The following is a 13,601-nucleotide window of genomic DNA, read 5'->3' as shown; positions in this document are numbered from 1 at the left end:
CTCTGAGGGGTGTGGGGAACATCATCTATAATCTAGAAATATGGTCCTGAGGGACACAAAGGAAATGAGTGTGTTTAATTGAAGGCATGAAAAGAGCATGTCTCATTAGCGAGAGCAGAGGAAGTGTCATGGCTCCAATGACTGGGAGCAGGGCGGAGAGGTAATGAAATTATGTTAGGAACAAAGCCTTTCAGTGCACCTGATATTAACCATTATCACCAGCTAATCACAGGACCTGCTACAGAAATATTCACAACTTTGAGTGACGCTTCACAGATGACACACTTTATTCACAATTACAATGGTGTAAAAAAAAAAAAAACGTTGCTGATAAGGAATATAAAAATGTGTAAATGTAAGCATTCATTCTGTGGCGCTTCCTGCTAAAACACAGTTTGGGAAATATCGAATACTTTACACAGAACAATGTAAACCAGTGGGTACATCAGAACACTGTTATCTTAAAAGTTTTCGGTGAGATTTCTAAAAACTAGGTGAACATCTATACTGTTAGTGGTAGCTATCCTGCGAGATGTGATGATGAATCTACTCTTTATTAAAATAGAATATTGAGATATATTCATATTTTGCATTCAAGTACAACATGTTAAATGGCATTGGAGGGTTACTGGATCTAAAGGGGACATTATCACAAGGTTGAGTGCACACCAAAGACTCTGTAAACTCAGAAGCAAGTGGAATATGTAACAATCAGGAGACGCAGACAAGACACACGGACGGTTTTAAATGTCTATTGAAGTTTGGTCCTCTTTTTGTCCACTGCCCACCCGTTTTCGACCCTCCAGCAGGAACGACAGCACAATAACCCAGCGCTGTGCGAGTGACCTCTGCCGAGCTGAGCTCTCGCACTGTCTGAAGTAGGTGGTTGTTCCTGTTGCGATGGCATCGAACTGCTCTATCAGTAGCCACACCTCCCAGAGCAGCGTCAGCATATTCAAAACGGTCATGGCCACAACCCAGAACTCCTCCCCGAACAACAAGAGCCACACTGACCAGCTGAGAGTAACGAAATACATCCTATCACGCAGGAAACTTCCTGCTGTGGCGATAAAGAGGATGTGGGCAGTCGCCATGGAGAGGATGAAGGAGATGAAGAGGCGGTGGTTACCCCGACCGACACACCGGTTGAGGAAAAGGCAGTGGTGGTCGTAGTCTTTAACGCACACATCACACAGCTTGCAGTGTTTAGTGTAGTCGGGCGCAAACAGCTAGGAGGAAAGCAAAAACAGGGTGGTGATGTAGCTCATGAATTACAATTTCCTCAACAATGTATAGACTCATACACAAATAAAACCTCTTAATCATCACTTATGACCCATAAGAAGTGTGTGGTTGTGTCTCTTTCAGCAGAGACTTTGCCCTCTGCCTGTATTTTCTCTTTTCTTATTATTTTGCTGTGTTATGGGCTCTTTTGAGACCCATGTGGGTGTGTAATCCCCAGCCAATAGAGCGCACATAAGCCCCCACCGGAAGGGAAAACAATCCATCATTCTCCATTGACTTTGCATTGAATGAAGGAGCCTTCTTGTCGAATTTGTCCAGTGGCAAAAAACAGAAAAATTACTTAAAGCTGCTGTGGAGTAGAATGTACTACAACAGGGTAAAGAACCCAGACCTTAGCTTTTATAAACTGCCAAAATTGAAAGTGGATACAGACGTATATATAGACGTGAGAACTCAGCAGTTACAATGCTAACTTTTAGACAACCATGAGCTGAAACACTTGCAAAGTGTGTGTTTCTAGATACAACTGGTAGATTTAAACATATTGTTTGATTATTTTGGCATACTGTCTACCAGAAAGGACAAGCGGGCTGGTAGCAAGCTAATGTTAGCTATGTGTTAACAATCTTATGTTAGCTAATATCCACTTTTGTCCTCTTAAAAGTCCAGTTTTTTGGTTTGTCAGATCTTAAAAACCAAGTTTGCAACACACAGCAGCTTTTCACCATTTTCCTGCTAATTGCTAGTGGATGAAATTTACAAGAAGGCACCTTCATTCAATACAAAGTCAATGGAGATCCATAGTCCCCCCGCTCCCCGGTATGACGTGTGGTGCTGATACTGAGGCACAGGGCACCATAACGTTTGTATGATACAAAGCTGCAGTATTTGGTGACCTGGGATGAGTACGGGGTGTTGCATCACTGTTTGTTTTCCTGTTGTTAACAACCCGACAATAGGTTAAACATTATACATTTACCTTTACAGCAACCTTTCTCAAAAACACGCAAGGCATCTGCATCTTTTGGATGAAAATAAACTGGCAGAGACTTAATCACCATGAATATTTCATCACATTTAATCGTCGCATCATTGATTCATTATGACATCTGAGAAGTTTGAGCTTTTTTGAAGGGTAGGACCCTGAACTGCTCTGTGTACAATTTTAGATCAAGACTGATAACCAGCTGCATACAGTAGGCAGATATGGGGGCGCTCAGAATCATGACCAGTACAGATATCTTACCTCACAGTATGGGCAGAACCTGTGAGGGCTCTGGTTTTTCTCCACCAGGTCAGCAATACAGGAGAAGCGAGGATCTGCATCTGCTCTGTCCAGTGTCCCAGGATCCTGAGTCAGAACCTTACAGAACAAACCCAGGACCAGAGAGAAGTGGACCATTGACACCTGGACCAGAGCACTGGTTTGCCACACACATTCAAAAAGGTTAAGGATGAACTCTTTTCATATCAGTATACAAAATCCTAGATAACATTTGCCTTACTGTGTATATTTGGGTGAGCAAGAAGACAAGGAAAGAACTGACAATTTGACAATTTTCACATTAGGGTACAAAAAGGTATAGGATACACAAAGGTATCCTATTCTTTTTAATACAATGGTCAAGTGAGCAAACAAGCTGGCAGATATTTGGTGGGCCATAATCACGGTCGAAAGTTAGTGATAATGCTCCGTGCGGTTACAATTACCATTCAAAAGAAAAAGAAGAAGAACAACAGTACAACATCTATGTTTTGAGACAACATTACCCTGTAGAAATTAAGTAAGTAAATAGTATAGACAGTGTACTGCATGGTGTACTAATGGAAGTATCCATACTGAGATGCAGCACTTCCGTGTGCTCCATTTATTAAGGATATTAGGCATCATTCTTCCATAGAAGCAGAGCAGGGAATGGAACAAGCCGGCAATGAGGGTTCCCAAGTATATCGGGTTTGGTAACCTGAAAGGAAGACGGATGCTATCTCAACAGAGAGATATAACAAACATAGAAATATCTTGACTTACTAAACGTTTCACGTGTACAACATTTTTTGTCAAACCTTTGGTATGTGGTCATGCGGTGGTACTGTGTGAAGATGCTTCTGGCCAGCCAGGGGAAGAGCAAGCCACAAGCTAACCCACCATAACCTCCCAACGTGGCTGCTATCAGCAGGATAGCAGCTCCCATTATGGTCGGAAAAAACAGTGTCCAGTAATACAGAGCTGGTAAGAAAAGACACATGAGACAAACATTTACATATATGTGAAAAAACTTGATATATAAATGCAGAAAAAGCACATTTAATTATTATGATCACCATTGTCATCATCATAATCATACTTGTTTTCATCTCTAAATGAAAGGTCAGAACTACAGAGTAATATTCACCTTCAGACTCTGTGGGCTTGTGGTGTATTGGCTCATTAATGTACCGACTCAGTAGCTTGGTGAGTTGCTGATGTCTGGAGAAAAATACACAGTATAGCAATGTATTAATCAGCATCAGAATCCCAAGAGAAATAAGTCATCTGGAAATGCGAAAATACTGGATATCTAAAGGTACTGGGGGATGTCAGGGTACCATGCAGGGGGCTGCTACTCAGTGCTTTTCCAGAGATTTCTAGAGACAGCAGATTCACCTAAATGTTTTCCCTTGTCTGCTGAGGTCCAGTGGTGTGAGGCCGCTGTGGTTCCTCAGATAGAGCATCCCGCATCCTGTTTTCTGCAGCAGTGTCCAGCACACCTCCACTCCGCCTCTCTCTGCTGCAACATGAAGCGCTGTCGCTCCCTGCTGGTCGGCTGCATGCACAGCACATCTCTGAGACGAAAACAGGACAGTTGAGGTGCAAAGATATCTGCAATGGGCCTAGTTTCACAAAAGCATCTTTTAAAGATTTTAAGGGATAGTTTGGATGAATTTTTAAAATTTTTGTTTAAGACACAAGATTCTATTGACATAAACACTATTTTAACCTTGTGGGGTTTGCCAGGCTATTGCTGCCTGGGTTCTGGGTTGGTTAGCAATAGCAATAGCTACCCTTAAAAATCCTCTTTATTTGACTCACCATAAACAATGAAAAAAGATCTATCATTTATGTTGGTCAACATAACCATCATACCTTGTCTCTGAGCAAATACCGGACCACCTCTGTGTTGCCTGTAGAAGCTGCCAGGTGAAGGGGCGTCACCTGGTACATGTCTGTGTCTGAGAACCGAAACATTCCTGTCTCCCACAAATAATGCACTGCAACACTGGCAATGATAGCAACCAGTTAGTGCAAGCTTGATATATTTTTGTGTGTAGCCAAATACAAGAAAAAACTAATGAGTTTGTGAATTGTTACTTACATGCTGCCCCCAGTCACTGCATGATGCAGTGATGTTTTTTGCTGCAGGTCTATGAGGCGCAAATCAGCTCCATACTGCACCATTTGGTGTATGATATAGATGTTCCCCTGCCTGGTGAGATTTAAAAGCACCCACTGTTATTACACAGGGTCAAGCGCAGAATAAAGATGCATGATGCTCACATCCAGGCGTGAATTCAGACATTGCATTCATTTTTTGTTTCACACTAGAGACCTAAATATGCAACTATTGCTCACCTGCAGGCAAAATGAAAGGCTGTCTGTCCAGCATCACATGTCAGGTTGGGGTCAGCACCATTGCTGAGGAAAAGGTCAACCAGGCCGCGGTTACCATGGAGGGCTGCGTAGTGGAGCGGGGTGAACCCACCCCAGCCTGGATGGAGACAAACATGCACATCACATCTGCAGTCTCCGTGACTAACAATACGGGCCTGACATAAATGCACGGCCCGTCAGCCTGTTGATCACTGAAACTGTCTGGACTCGAGGTTAGGGTTCCCTTTGGCACAATGTGACTTTGTGCTGTGTTGTCACAGGATCTGTCCATCTAGATTTGTGCCAGGCCATCTCAAAGAATGAGTGCAGCAGGTTTCGGTTTTCCTCTTGGCTTTGTGACAAAATCACATCAGGATACACAGGAGCAAGGCAAAGTTTAAAGTGATCATTTAAAACCAACATAATGCACTTGTTCATTGCTATAATATTTACAAAAAATAACCTATACAGATTTCAAAAGACAAAATGTGAAGTACAAGTATATAACTGTGTATAACAGGTTTGTTACATTGGAAAACAACGTTGATCAGCACTCTTTAGGCTTCAAAATGAAAAAAAAAAATCAGGAACCAACAGAGGCAGGCTAAATACTATGCATATGCAGACAGGAACACAGTAGGAAGTAGTGGCCTGCAGTTTTACAAACATGCTGTAAATATAAGAGCAGCAGTGATCAGATCAATATTTTTGTTATATCCTATTTCCACTTACCTCTCTCCTTGAGAACAGATCGGTCATTTTGAAGAAACTGTATACACTGTTCAATATTTCCTCTCTGTATACAGTCAAATATGTCTCCACCGCTATCGGAGCACACAGGGATCGGATGCATGATGATGGGTGCACTGCAACAACAGCCTTCCAACACTTCCACCGACAGAAACTGCAAGAGGAAACACAAATCAGCTGCTCGGGCGAAACGCTACGACATCATAATGTAAGGCGAGAAGAGAGATCATGTTTCGCTGCAAAGTAACGGGCAGCTTTCATTGTGCTAAACTGATTGAGGCTGACCACGCCCTGGACACCTCATTGGCTGCAGCGGGATCACATGTCGAGTGACGTCCCATGCGTCAACGAAACACGTGGTCCCTATAAATATGGTAACTCCTAAACGTTAATTAGCAGTCATACAGATCATGGAGATATTGGGGCAAATATTTGAAACAACTAATTAGAGAGCCTCTTTGTACATTTTTGCTTTAGACATATGTGGATTTTAAACTCCCTATTTCGCGATACATTTATTTATTATTAATTTATTTCGCCCCACATTAGCCTGCAGTATGGGTTTGCGACACTGTCTGAAATGAGAGTACCTTTTTGGCTCGGACGGGATAAACGTCATTGTATCCACGTGTTGTCAGCTTTTAAAAGTTAGTAAACGCTGCGGAAACAATGCGAGCCAAAGCTCTGGAAGTCAGCTCCAGACAGTGATAAAATGGCTTGAAGATGTGGGGTAGCACGCCATGGAGCTTTTTCCTGTGCAGGTATCTACGTTAATGAGTGAAAACAGCAGTTGTATGGTAACTTGTATTTACCCTTAGTCCGCATATAATTCTTTGTAGGCTTTTCATGCTATGTAAAGCTTTAATTAGTCACATTAATGATGCATTCAATTTTAGCGCCCAAATAAGCCACTGATTTAGCATGCAATACTAACACCAGCGTGGCTGCATCATTAATGTCGCTGGTTACACCTTAACTTTACCTGCCATAATGTTTTATTGTCTTTAAGGTTATAAGGCTGTATACATTTTATTTTGTTGAGTTTTGATCTGGCTACTGTCAGCACATTTTTGTATCATGAAATCCCACAAGATGGCGCTGTTTAGCTAAGTTAGCACTGCGTTTATTTTCAATACCAATACAGACATAGTAGTAGTTTCCCAATCTCAGTGAAGTCACAAGCCACAAGTATTCAAACCACACTGATTCAGTAGTTATGAATGAAGGCCCAATAACTACACCAAATGTAAAAAATAAAAATAAAAAACTAATTTATTTTAGCTAAATTGATTAGTCTTTCAGTCCAAAATTTCACAAAATCAGGGGCCTGTTTCATAAAGTTAACCAAAACAGACTTATTTTCAGCTGATTTGATTCTATAAAACAAATTCAACATAGTTCCTAGTATTAACTGAGCTTGAACTATAAACATTTTAACATAAAAGGATTACCTACTGGGGACCCCAAGAATACCATTTTAACGTATGTCCTGTCATAACATTTAGTTGTGTAATTAATGTCACCTGAAGAAAAAAACTGTAGGAAAGGGTCAGCTTTTCTTCAAAATGATTTACAGAGTGACGACACCCCCCTGACTGTGTGATACTTTAATGTAGGACCCATGCAAACATTATATCTTTTATTTTTGTTTTATCTATTAAAACTACTTAGGCTGCAATTGGTCCCTTCTGCATGGGCGTCTCCTGGACCCCAATACATACATTGGTGTTTTAATAAATTGAAAATGAGTCAGGCTGACTAAAATATGCTTGACTCATTTGGTAAAGTTGCTTTATGGAGCACGTTTAAAATGGTAAACAACCCCTTAACAGCACTGAAAGATATCTACTCAGATATCTTTCAGTGCTGTTAAGGGGTTGTTTACCATTTTAATCACGCAAAATTGACCTGTTTTTCCAGTTGTTTCAAGCAGAGAAACACAATTTGTTTTAATTATTTTACCTGCAAGTCAAACCTGCAATCTCCCCACATAAACCTGTAATTACAAGCTGTGTTTGCTGGCTTATTTGGAAGATCATGGGATCCTGTTACCATGATTCATATCTTGGCAGGTCTATAAAAAGCAGAGGGAATCTTCTTTGAGCTGTGCGGGGAGGGCCCCATCCAACCAGCTAAACAACACTTTTTCACTTCTCCTTCTCTGAGGAAGTAAGAAGGCACATGACCTGGGCCAGCTGATTTGAGTTGCTCTGCTTGTTCAAAGTTCAGTGTGCTTGTTGCAGATTAGTGAGGGGCGGTAGTTTTACAGAAGGGTCAGCACAGTAGGTGTTCTAGTCATGTTTTAGCAGGTCTCTGCTTGTCTTTCCTCCTGACATGGGAACAGACACAGACCACTCATTCAGTTGGAATAACACAACACAGTTTCCTCGTAGAGCTAGGAAAATCCCAGATGGCTCTCACACAAGTACAGGTAAGAGGTTTTACCGCGTGTTGCATGAATGATTTTCTTTTTTGAAATGCATATTAAGGCAGCCGAAGTGTACCCATTGTCATGTTTTCAGTTTGACATTGTCAATAGGAATATTTGTTGCTTTTCCACATCACAAGTAAGTAATGACTTTGGATGCTTTCGCTCTTTCTTGCTGTCGGTCTCTCTCACACACTCATTTGTGCACATTCTCACATGAGAAAACTTCAAAGTATTAATACATTTGTGTGGAATGTGAGCTTCCTTTGTTACACTGTAACATGTTAACTTGTTCTAGGTATTGGTTTAGCAGACTACCAATGTCCCTCATTGTTCATTATGAGTGTGTGACTAAACAGAAGTACCCAAAATAAGATCACTGTAATGAGGAAACAATGTTCTAGTCAAAGCCTCACAAGCAGGACTCGTCATCCACACAGTTTGACACAGAAATCAAAGATGTTTTAGCAGCCACTAAAGTTGTCATCATACCAGAATGTTAAACTTTGATACAGTCGTAGTATTAAAAAAAAAAACAATACTTGATACCTCTTTTGCCTTCATGGCAAAAATAAAAAAGTCTGAGGCATAAAAATACAATTTTATTATAAATGTATTCTTTTATTAACAATCTGCATCTAATACAGAAAAAGTCACTGAAAAAATAGCGACACACAGTTGCCTTTCTTCCTTGTTTCATCTGTGCAGTTTTGAGTTTAAAATCTGATTGATCTGTTTTTTTTAGCTTCAGTACATGTGATACTAATGAATGTGGCTATCATCTCATTTTAAGCATTGAAAAGTGTCTTTTCATCTCACAACAATATTGGAGACGGGGACTTTGATGTTGTGAGAGCATAAGGTTCTGACTTGCCCTCTTTTCAAATTACTGTAACTTCACATGTGAGTAACAAGACTTATTAGCTATAAATGACTGTTGACTAAATATAGCAAGGGACAAAAGGAAAGAATATACCCTGCTGGTATATAACATCTAAGGTAAAAACTTTGTCTGCAGTGGTGAAGTTGAAGCTTGATAAGGTTTAAACATTGACTAGCATTATGTATGTCCAATCAATGAATATTGAACATTAGTCACACCGTACAGATTCCTCACAGAGGTTTGTAACCAGTTGATAAAAATGGCACATGACTTCCAGTGGGCTGTTCTGCCGTCTGGTGATGTCTCATACACCGTGTGCTGTGTGGGTTACTGAGGAGTCGAGACGGCTGACTTGTTTGGTTTGGGAAAAACTTATTTGGGGAAGTGAGACAATCCAAGGAAATATGATGAAAAAAAATTAAGGGTATGATGTAAACCTGAGAAATCTAAAAAAAGATTTAGCAATTTGAGGATGTTTCACTTTTGGCTCTTTCTTATTTTCCCTCCAGGACCAGACTGCTAAAGGGGAAAGGATCAATAAGGAAACTGGAGAGCTGAGTGCATCAGGAGAGTTATCTGTCTCCGTGGAGTTGAAGGTGGAGAAGGTGGAGGGCCCTTGTAAGAACCCTCAACTCCCACAAGTGCTCAAGGAACAACTACAGGAGCTGGGAGTGCACGAATGCCCGTACGCTGACCACAGAAGTGACCACGTTCCTTCAGAGCAGAAAGAGGAACATCTAGTCAAAGTCCTCCCTCTCTACATACAGGTATGCACCACTGGGACAAGAAGCTGTGCCTTTTTATTGATATTTTTTTGTGAAGTGGAAGTTTTTTTGTTGTTAAACTCTTAAACAAATGGATTGCAGGGAAATTTGTGGAGCCACAGTTTGAACTAACCTTTATAAGGTTAAATTAAATAGTCGCCTCAGGACACTGTGGTTTCCAAAACGGCTCCACACCGATTGAATGGAACAACATGGGATGGCAGTCAGATGTTTGGCCCTCAGCTGATCCCACCACTATCTCTGAAATGAATGTGTATGTGGTTGTAAATCTATACAGTTTACAGAACTGTCACATGCAAGAAAAGTGCGTGAGACCCATAGCTCCTGGCCTCGCTTTGATTAATTGGAAGAAGAATTTCTCATTCTCTGTGTTGGAATTGCGTCACGGTTATGAAGAAACCTTTTCACCCGTGCACACACTCGGTGTAAATTCCATCACAGATCTGTGTGTGTGTAGCACCATTGATCGGGCTCACAGCTGCAAACGTAATCACTCTTTAGTTTGTGTGTTCTGTGTGTGTGTGTGTGTGTGTGTGCGCTTGTGTGTGTGTGTGTGTGCTGTTATATGTATGAGCCTCATGACCAGAGATTTGACCAGAACGTAGGGCCTCACTTAAGAACAGCAGACTCAGTGAAATGCGATATCCTCTTATGGAAGTGAAAGGAGCATACTGTATAGTACATGCTGGCTTCTATTATTTATAGTGAAGTGCATTACCCAAAGCAGCTGAAATTTAACTATGCTAACTGCATCTCATTATGCACCAAATGTAGTAGAGTAACAAAGTAGTGTAACAAATGATATACATACAGTATATAGCAACACATGAGCACAACATGTCATTTATTGCTAATATTCCACAGCAAAATAGTTTAAAATTCATAATATTCATAAAAACCTTGTCACAGCTGGAACTCAAAGTAAATTTATTTTTAGTAAGAAATCCTTCTTCACATCCAGACAAGGAAACATTTGTTTTCTGCAACTTTTCACCTTACTGCAGTCTGATGACCTGCTGTTTATGCATGCACATATACAGCAGAGTACCTAGAGAAGTTGTATACTGTATACGAGCGGTTTTTGTGGCTGGCTCTGGAAATATTATTCACCACTGTGTACTGTTTGCTGCTGCTAAATGGCAATCAGTCTGCAGTCTGCAGGGCCTTGTAACTCTCCTATTTGGCTTATTCCTTTTATCACATTTTATTATAACATACATGTGTGATCTGTGCTTTCACAATATTGTACAGATGTTGGTCTGCAGAACAGGAAAAGGCACAAAAGCTTTTAAATGTGCTTCCCCTTCATCCTGCTATAAAGTATTGAAGGAACTGAAATTGTCAGAGCTGGTTACTATAGGGTATAAAGTATGTTTGTATGACTCTTTCCTCTCTGATCCCAGGTCTGTGAGGATGGCGGCAGACTGGAAGGATTGAACATAAAGGGGCTTGCAGCTCTCACTGCTGACACTGTCATCCATAACATCCACAACAGACTAGAAGAAAGACCTGCAGGTACTAACAACTTCTCATATCACAGCACATACTGTACAACACAGGTTTTTTCCCAGGTGAAGGGACTTTCTACCTCTTCTCCCTACTTCTGCATTTTCAGTGTGCTGTGGTTATTTTCCAGTCATTCCAATCCCACTCAGATACATGTATAAAAATGTATAAATAAGAAAATATTGCAAGTAAAAACAAAATAACTGTTACAGTAAGGGGACAATATATGACATGATTAAAATATAAAGCAAATAGTTTTTGGAAGAGAATTGAAAATGAATCAACTGAATGTAAAGAGGAATGTATAATTGATAAAGTATATATATAAGTATATAGATAAATGTTTTAAAACAGTAATCTAAATGTCACTCGTCATGATGTTGACAATGAAATGCCAAAGAACATGCAAACTGTTCACAAAATAGTGAAAACAAAATGTAGTTCCCTTTTTTGAGGTTTGGACGCTTTTTCGGGTGTATGCATTTTTCTGGAGTTATAAATGAAACTTTTCGGTTTTAGGGAAGTAAATGCTTCTGGTTTTTGATGCAGCTCTGGTGGGCTCTAGTTTAAAAAAGTGTGAGCTTTGTTGCCCTTTTTTCGTGCACACCAGTGTTCTGTTAAAACCATTTTGCAGGAACTCTTCGACAGCACAAACACTTAGCACACGCCAAAATAACACAGAATGCAAATTTTCCCTCTGAAAATAGAAACGAAACTCGTGTGTTAACGTTATCTGTTCACTTCAGATGTTCGTCCATCCATCCATCCATTTTCCTCCTCTCCAGTTCAGATGTGCATGTTGCTATCTATTTGAGCCCAGGAACATTTGACTAAAATGCTGAATTAAATTTGACTGATTTCTGTGACAGAAGATGGTGAAGAGAAGCAGCTATAGTATGTAAACAGTCTATTTGATGTCTCTGTTTTGTTCTTGACCTTTAGTCTTTGAGGTCATTGTTCAGGCCCCTAAATTGTGAAATAACCTGCCGTATTTTCTAAATCTTCTTTTAAGTCACTTTAAAAAACTCACAATTTCAGACCTGCTTTTATTGCTTTTTAATGTGGTTTTATAAAATGTTGTTGTATTTCATCATGCTATTTTATTTACTGTTTGCTTCTACGTTTTTTTATTCTATCTAAAGCACTTTCTATTTTGTTTCATAAAGATGAATTATTATCATTGTGTATATATCAAATACAGGTATTATTATTATTGTTGATCACATTCAGTGTGTTTTTCTTTTCAGAGGGCGCTCGTGAAGAGGTGGTGCGGTTCTTCCAGAGGCAGGATGCTAAGGAGACAAACTGTGAGACAAGAGACAATCAAGGATGGCTGCTGTTAAAGTCTCTGCTGCTGCTGACGGCTGACAGCTCAGTGAGTCAAGTGAAGGGATTTTTCTAAATAAGGCTCCTATGCTTTCGGTTGATCAAATCTGTTGAATTGACAACCTTTTTACATTTGATTGCAGTCACTCATTCATACCCTTATTTTGTTCTTGGCACTGGATGTTGGACAACATCACATGATTTTCATCATGTTGATAATTAAATAATAATAATAATAATAAAATAAACAAGGACAGTGTCAGTTATTGTTGGTCTTGCTGTAATAATATAAATACAAAATGAACTAATGAGATTTATTCCTGTATTTCCCCCTTTTTATTTGTCATCATTTAAGTAAGTCTTCCTTTTTTTTTGCCTTTGTCTGTTTTTATAGGATGTCCTGTCCTGTATAAACCCCGGGCTCCCTGCTGCTTTAGTGAAATGTCTGTACCTGCTAGTGTGCATTCCAGCTAAAAAGGAGAACTTGACCATAGAAGAGACCTTTCAAGAGTCATTGACACAGGTTTGTTGAGGCAATGTTTTCATTTTACATTTTTATTTTACAATTTTATTTTTCCTCCTCATCATATAAGCTTGTCTTGTCTATCCTCTGTGCTGCTTCTATTAATTTTCATTGGATTTTTTTCTCACTCTAAACTTCTATCCAGGTTCTCCTTCAGCTCTGTAGGCTGCCAGTCAATGTGGAGAGACTGGTGGAAACCCAGGCGCTGCAGTGTCTCATCATTGGCCTCACATCACTGTGGGACCAGACCAGCGCTACATGGAGATATCAGGCCTCCCGCGTGCTCAAGGCAGTCTCTGCTGTAGCAACGAGCAATACTGTCCCGAGCTTGCTAGGTGAGGAAAACATTTTTGTTTATCTCTCAGTCATTTCATTGTTCTGCTTACAATAGACCACATTCCATGTAAAGTGTTACATAAACAAGAAAACAGCCTGCACCTTAAGTGAAGAATTAGATTTTGTCTGGGAAAGTTATTTGTGCAGACAGATATTTTTATTCCAGTAATTGGTTGATTATACAGAGACAC

At 40.0% G+C, this 13,601-nt stretch overlaps 2 protein-coding genes across 2 annotated transcripts in view; one reads left to right on the top strand and one right to left on the bottom strand.

The window, feature by feature from the left end:
• Positions 1 to 309: 309 nt before the first annotated feature.
• Positions 310 to 5,896, bottom strand: si:ch211-223a10.1 (putative ZDHHC-type palmitoyltransferase 6). Its single transcript, XM_059323798.1, has 10 exons — positions 5,606 to 5,896; positions 4,856 to 4,991; positions 4,599 to 4,709; positions 4,370 to 4,502; positions 3,890 to 4,068; positions 3,639 to 3,712; positions 3,310 to 3,472; positions 3,127 to 3,209; positions 2,492 to 2,682; positions 310 to 1,229 (listed from the first exon to the last, which is right to left on the bottom strand). Exons 1-10 carry the CDS (start codon positions 5,724 to 5,726, stop codon positions 744 to 746), a joined length of 1,677 nt encoding a protein of 558 aa, XP_059179781.1. The 5' UTR covers positions 5,727 to 5,896; the 3' UTR covers positions 310 to 743.
• A 2,030-nt stretch (positions 5,897 to 7,926) lies between these two features.
• wdfy4 (WDFY family member 4) overlaps positions 7,927 to 13,601 on the top strand; it is a 45,397-nt gene continuing 39,722 nt past the window's right edge. Inside the window, exons 1-6 of the mRNA XM_059359462.1 lie at positions 7,927 to 8,054; positions 9,444 to 9,701; positions 11,123 to 11,234; positions 12,473 to 12,600; positions 12,946 to 13,074; positions 13,220 to 13,409. Coding sequence (XP_059215445.1) covers positions 8,034 to 8,054; positions 9,444 to 9,701; positions 11,123 to 11,234; positions 12,473 to 12,600; positions 12,946 to 13,074; positions 13,220 to 13,409 — 838 coding nt within the window. The 5' untranslated portion in view covers positions 7,927 to 8,033. The remainder of the gene's footprint in view (positions 8,055 to 9,443; positions 9,702 to 11,122; positions 11,235 to 12,472; positions 12,601 to 12,945; positions 13,075 to 13,219; positions 13,410 to 13,601) is intronic.

This window comes from Centropristis striata, chromosome 20 (genome assembly GCF_030273125.1).
Source record: "Centropristis striata isolate RG_2023a ecotype Rhode Island chromosome 20, C.striata_1.0, whole genome shotgun sequence".
Lineage (NCBI taxonomy): Eukaryota > Metazoa > Chordata > Actinopteri > Perciformes > Serranidae > Centropristis > Centropristis striata.
This window is presented reverse-complemented; position numbering and strand designations above follow the sequence as displayed.

Coding starts and splice junctions, on each gene's coding strand:
- si:ch211-223a10.1 (XM_059323798.1), bottom strand. CDS start 5,726: ATGCATCCGATCCCTGTGTGCTCCGATAGCGGTGGAGACATATTTGAC. Junction 4,710..4,855: donor GCCTTTCATTTTGCCTGCAG/GTGAGCAATAGT, acceptor AAATCTCACCAG/GCAGGGGAACATCTATATCA. Junction 3,473..3,638: donor CAAGCCCACAGAGTCTGAAG/GTGAATATTACT, acceptor TTTTCTTACCAG/CTCTGTATTACTGGACACTG.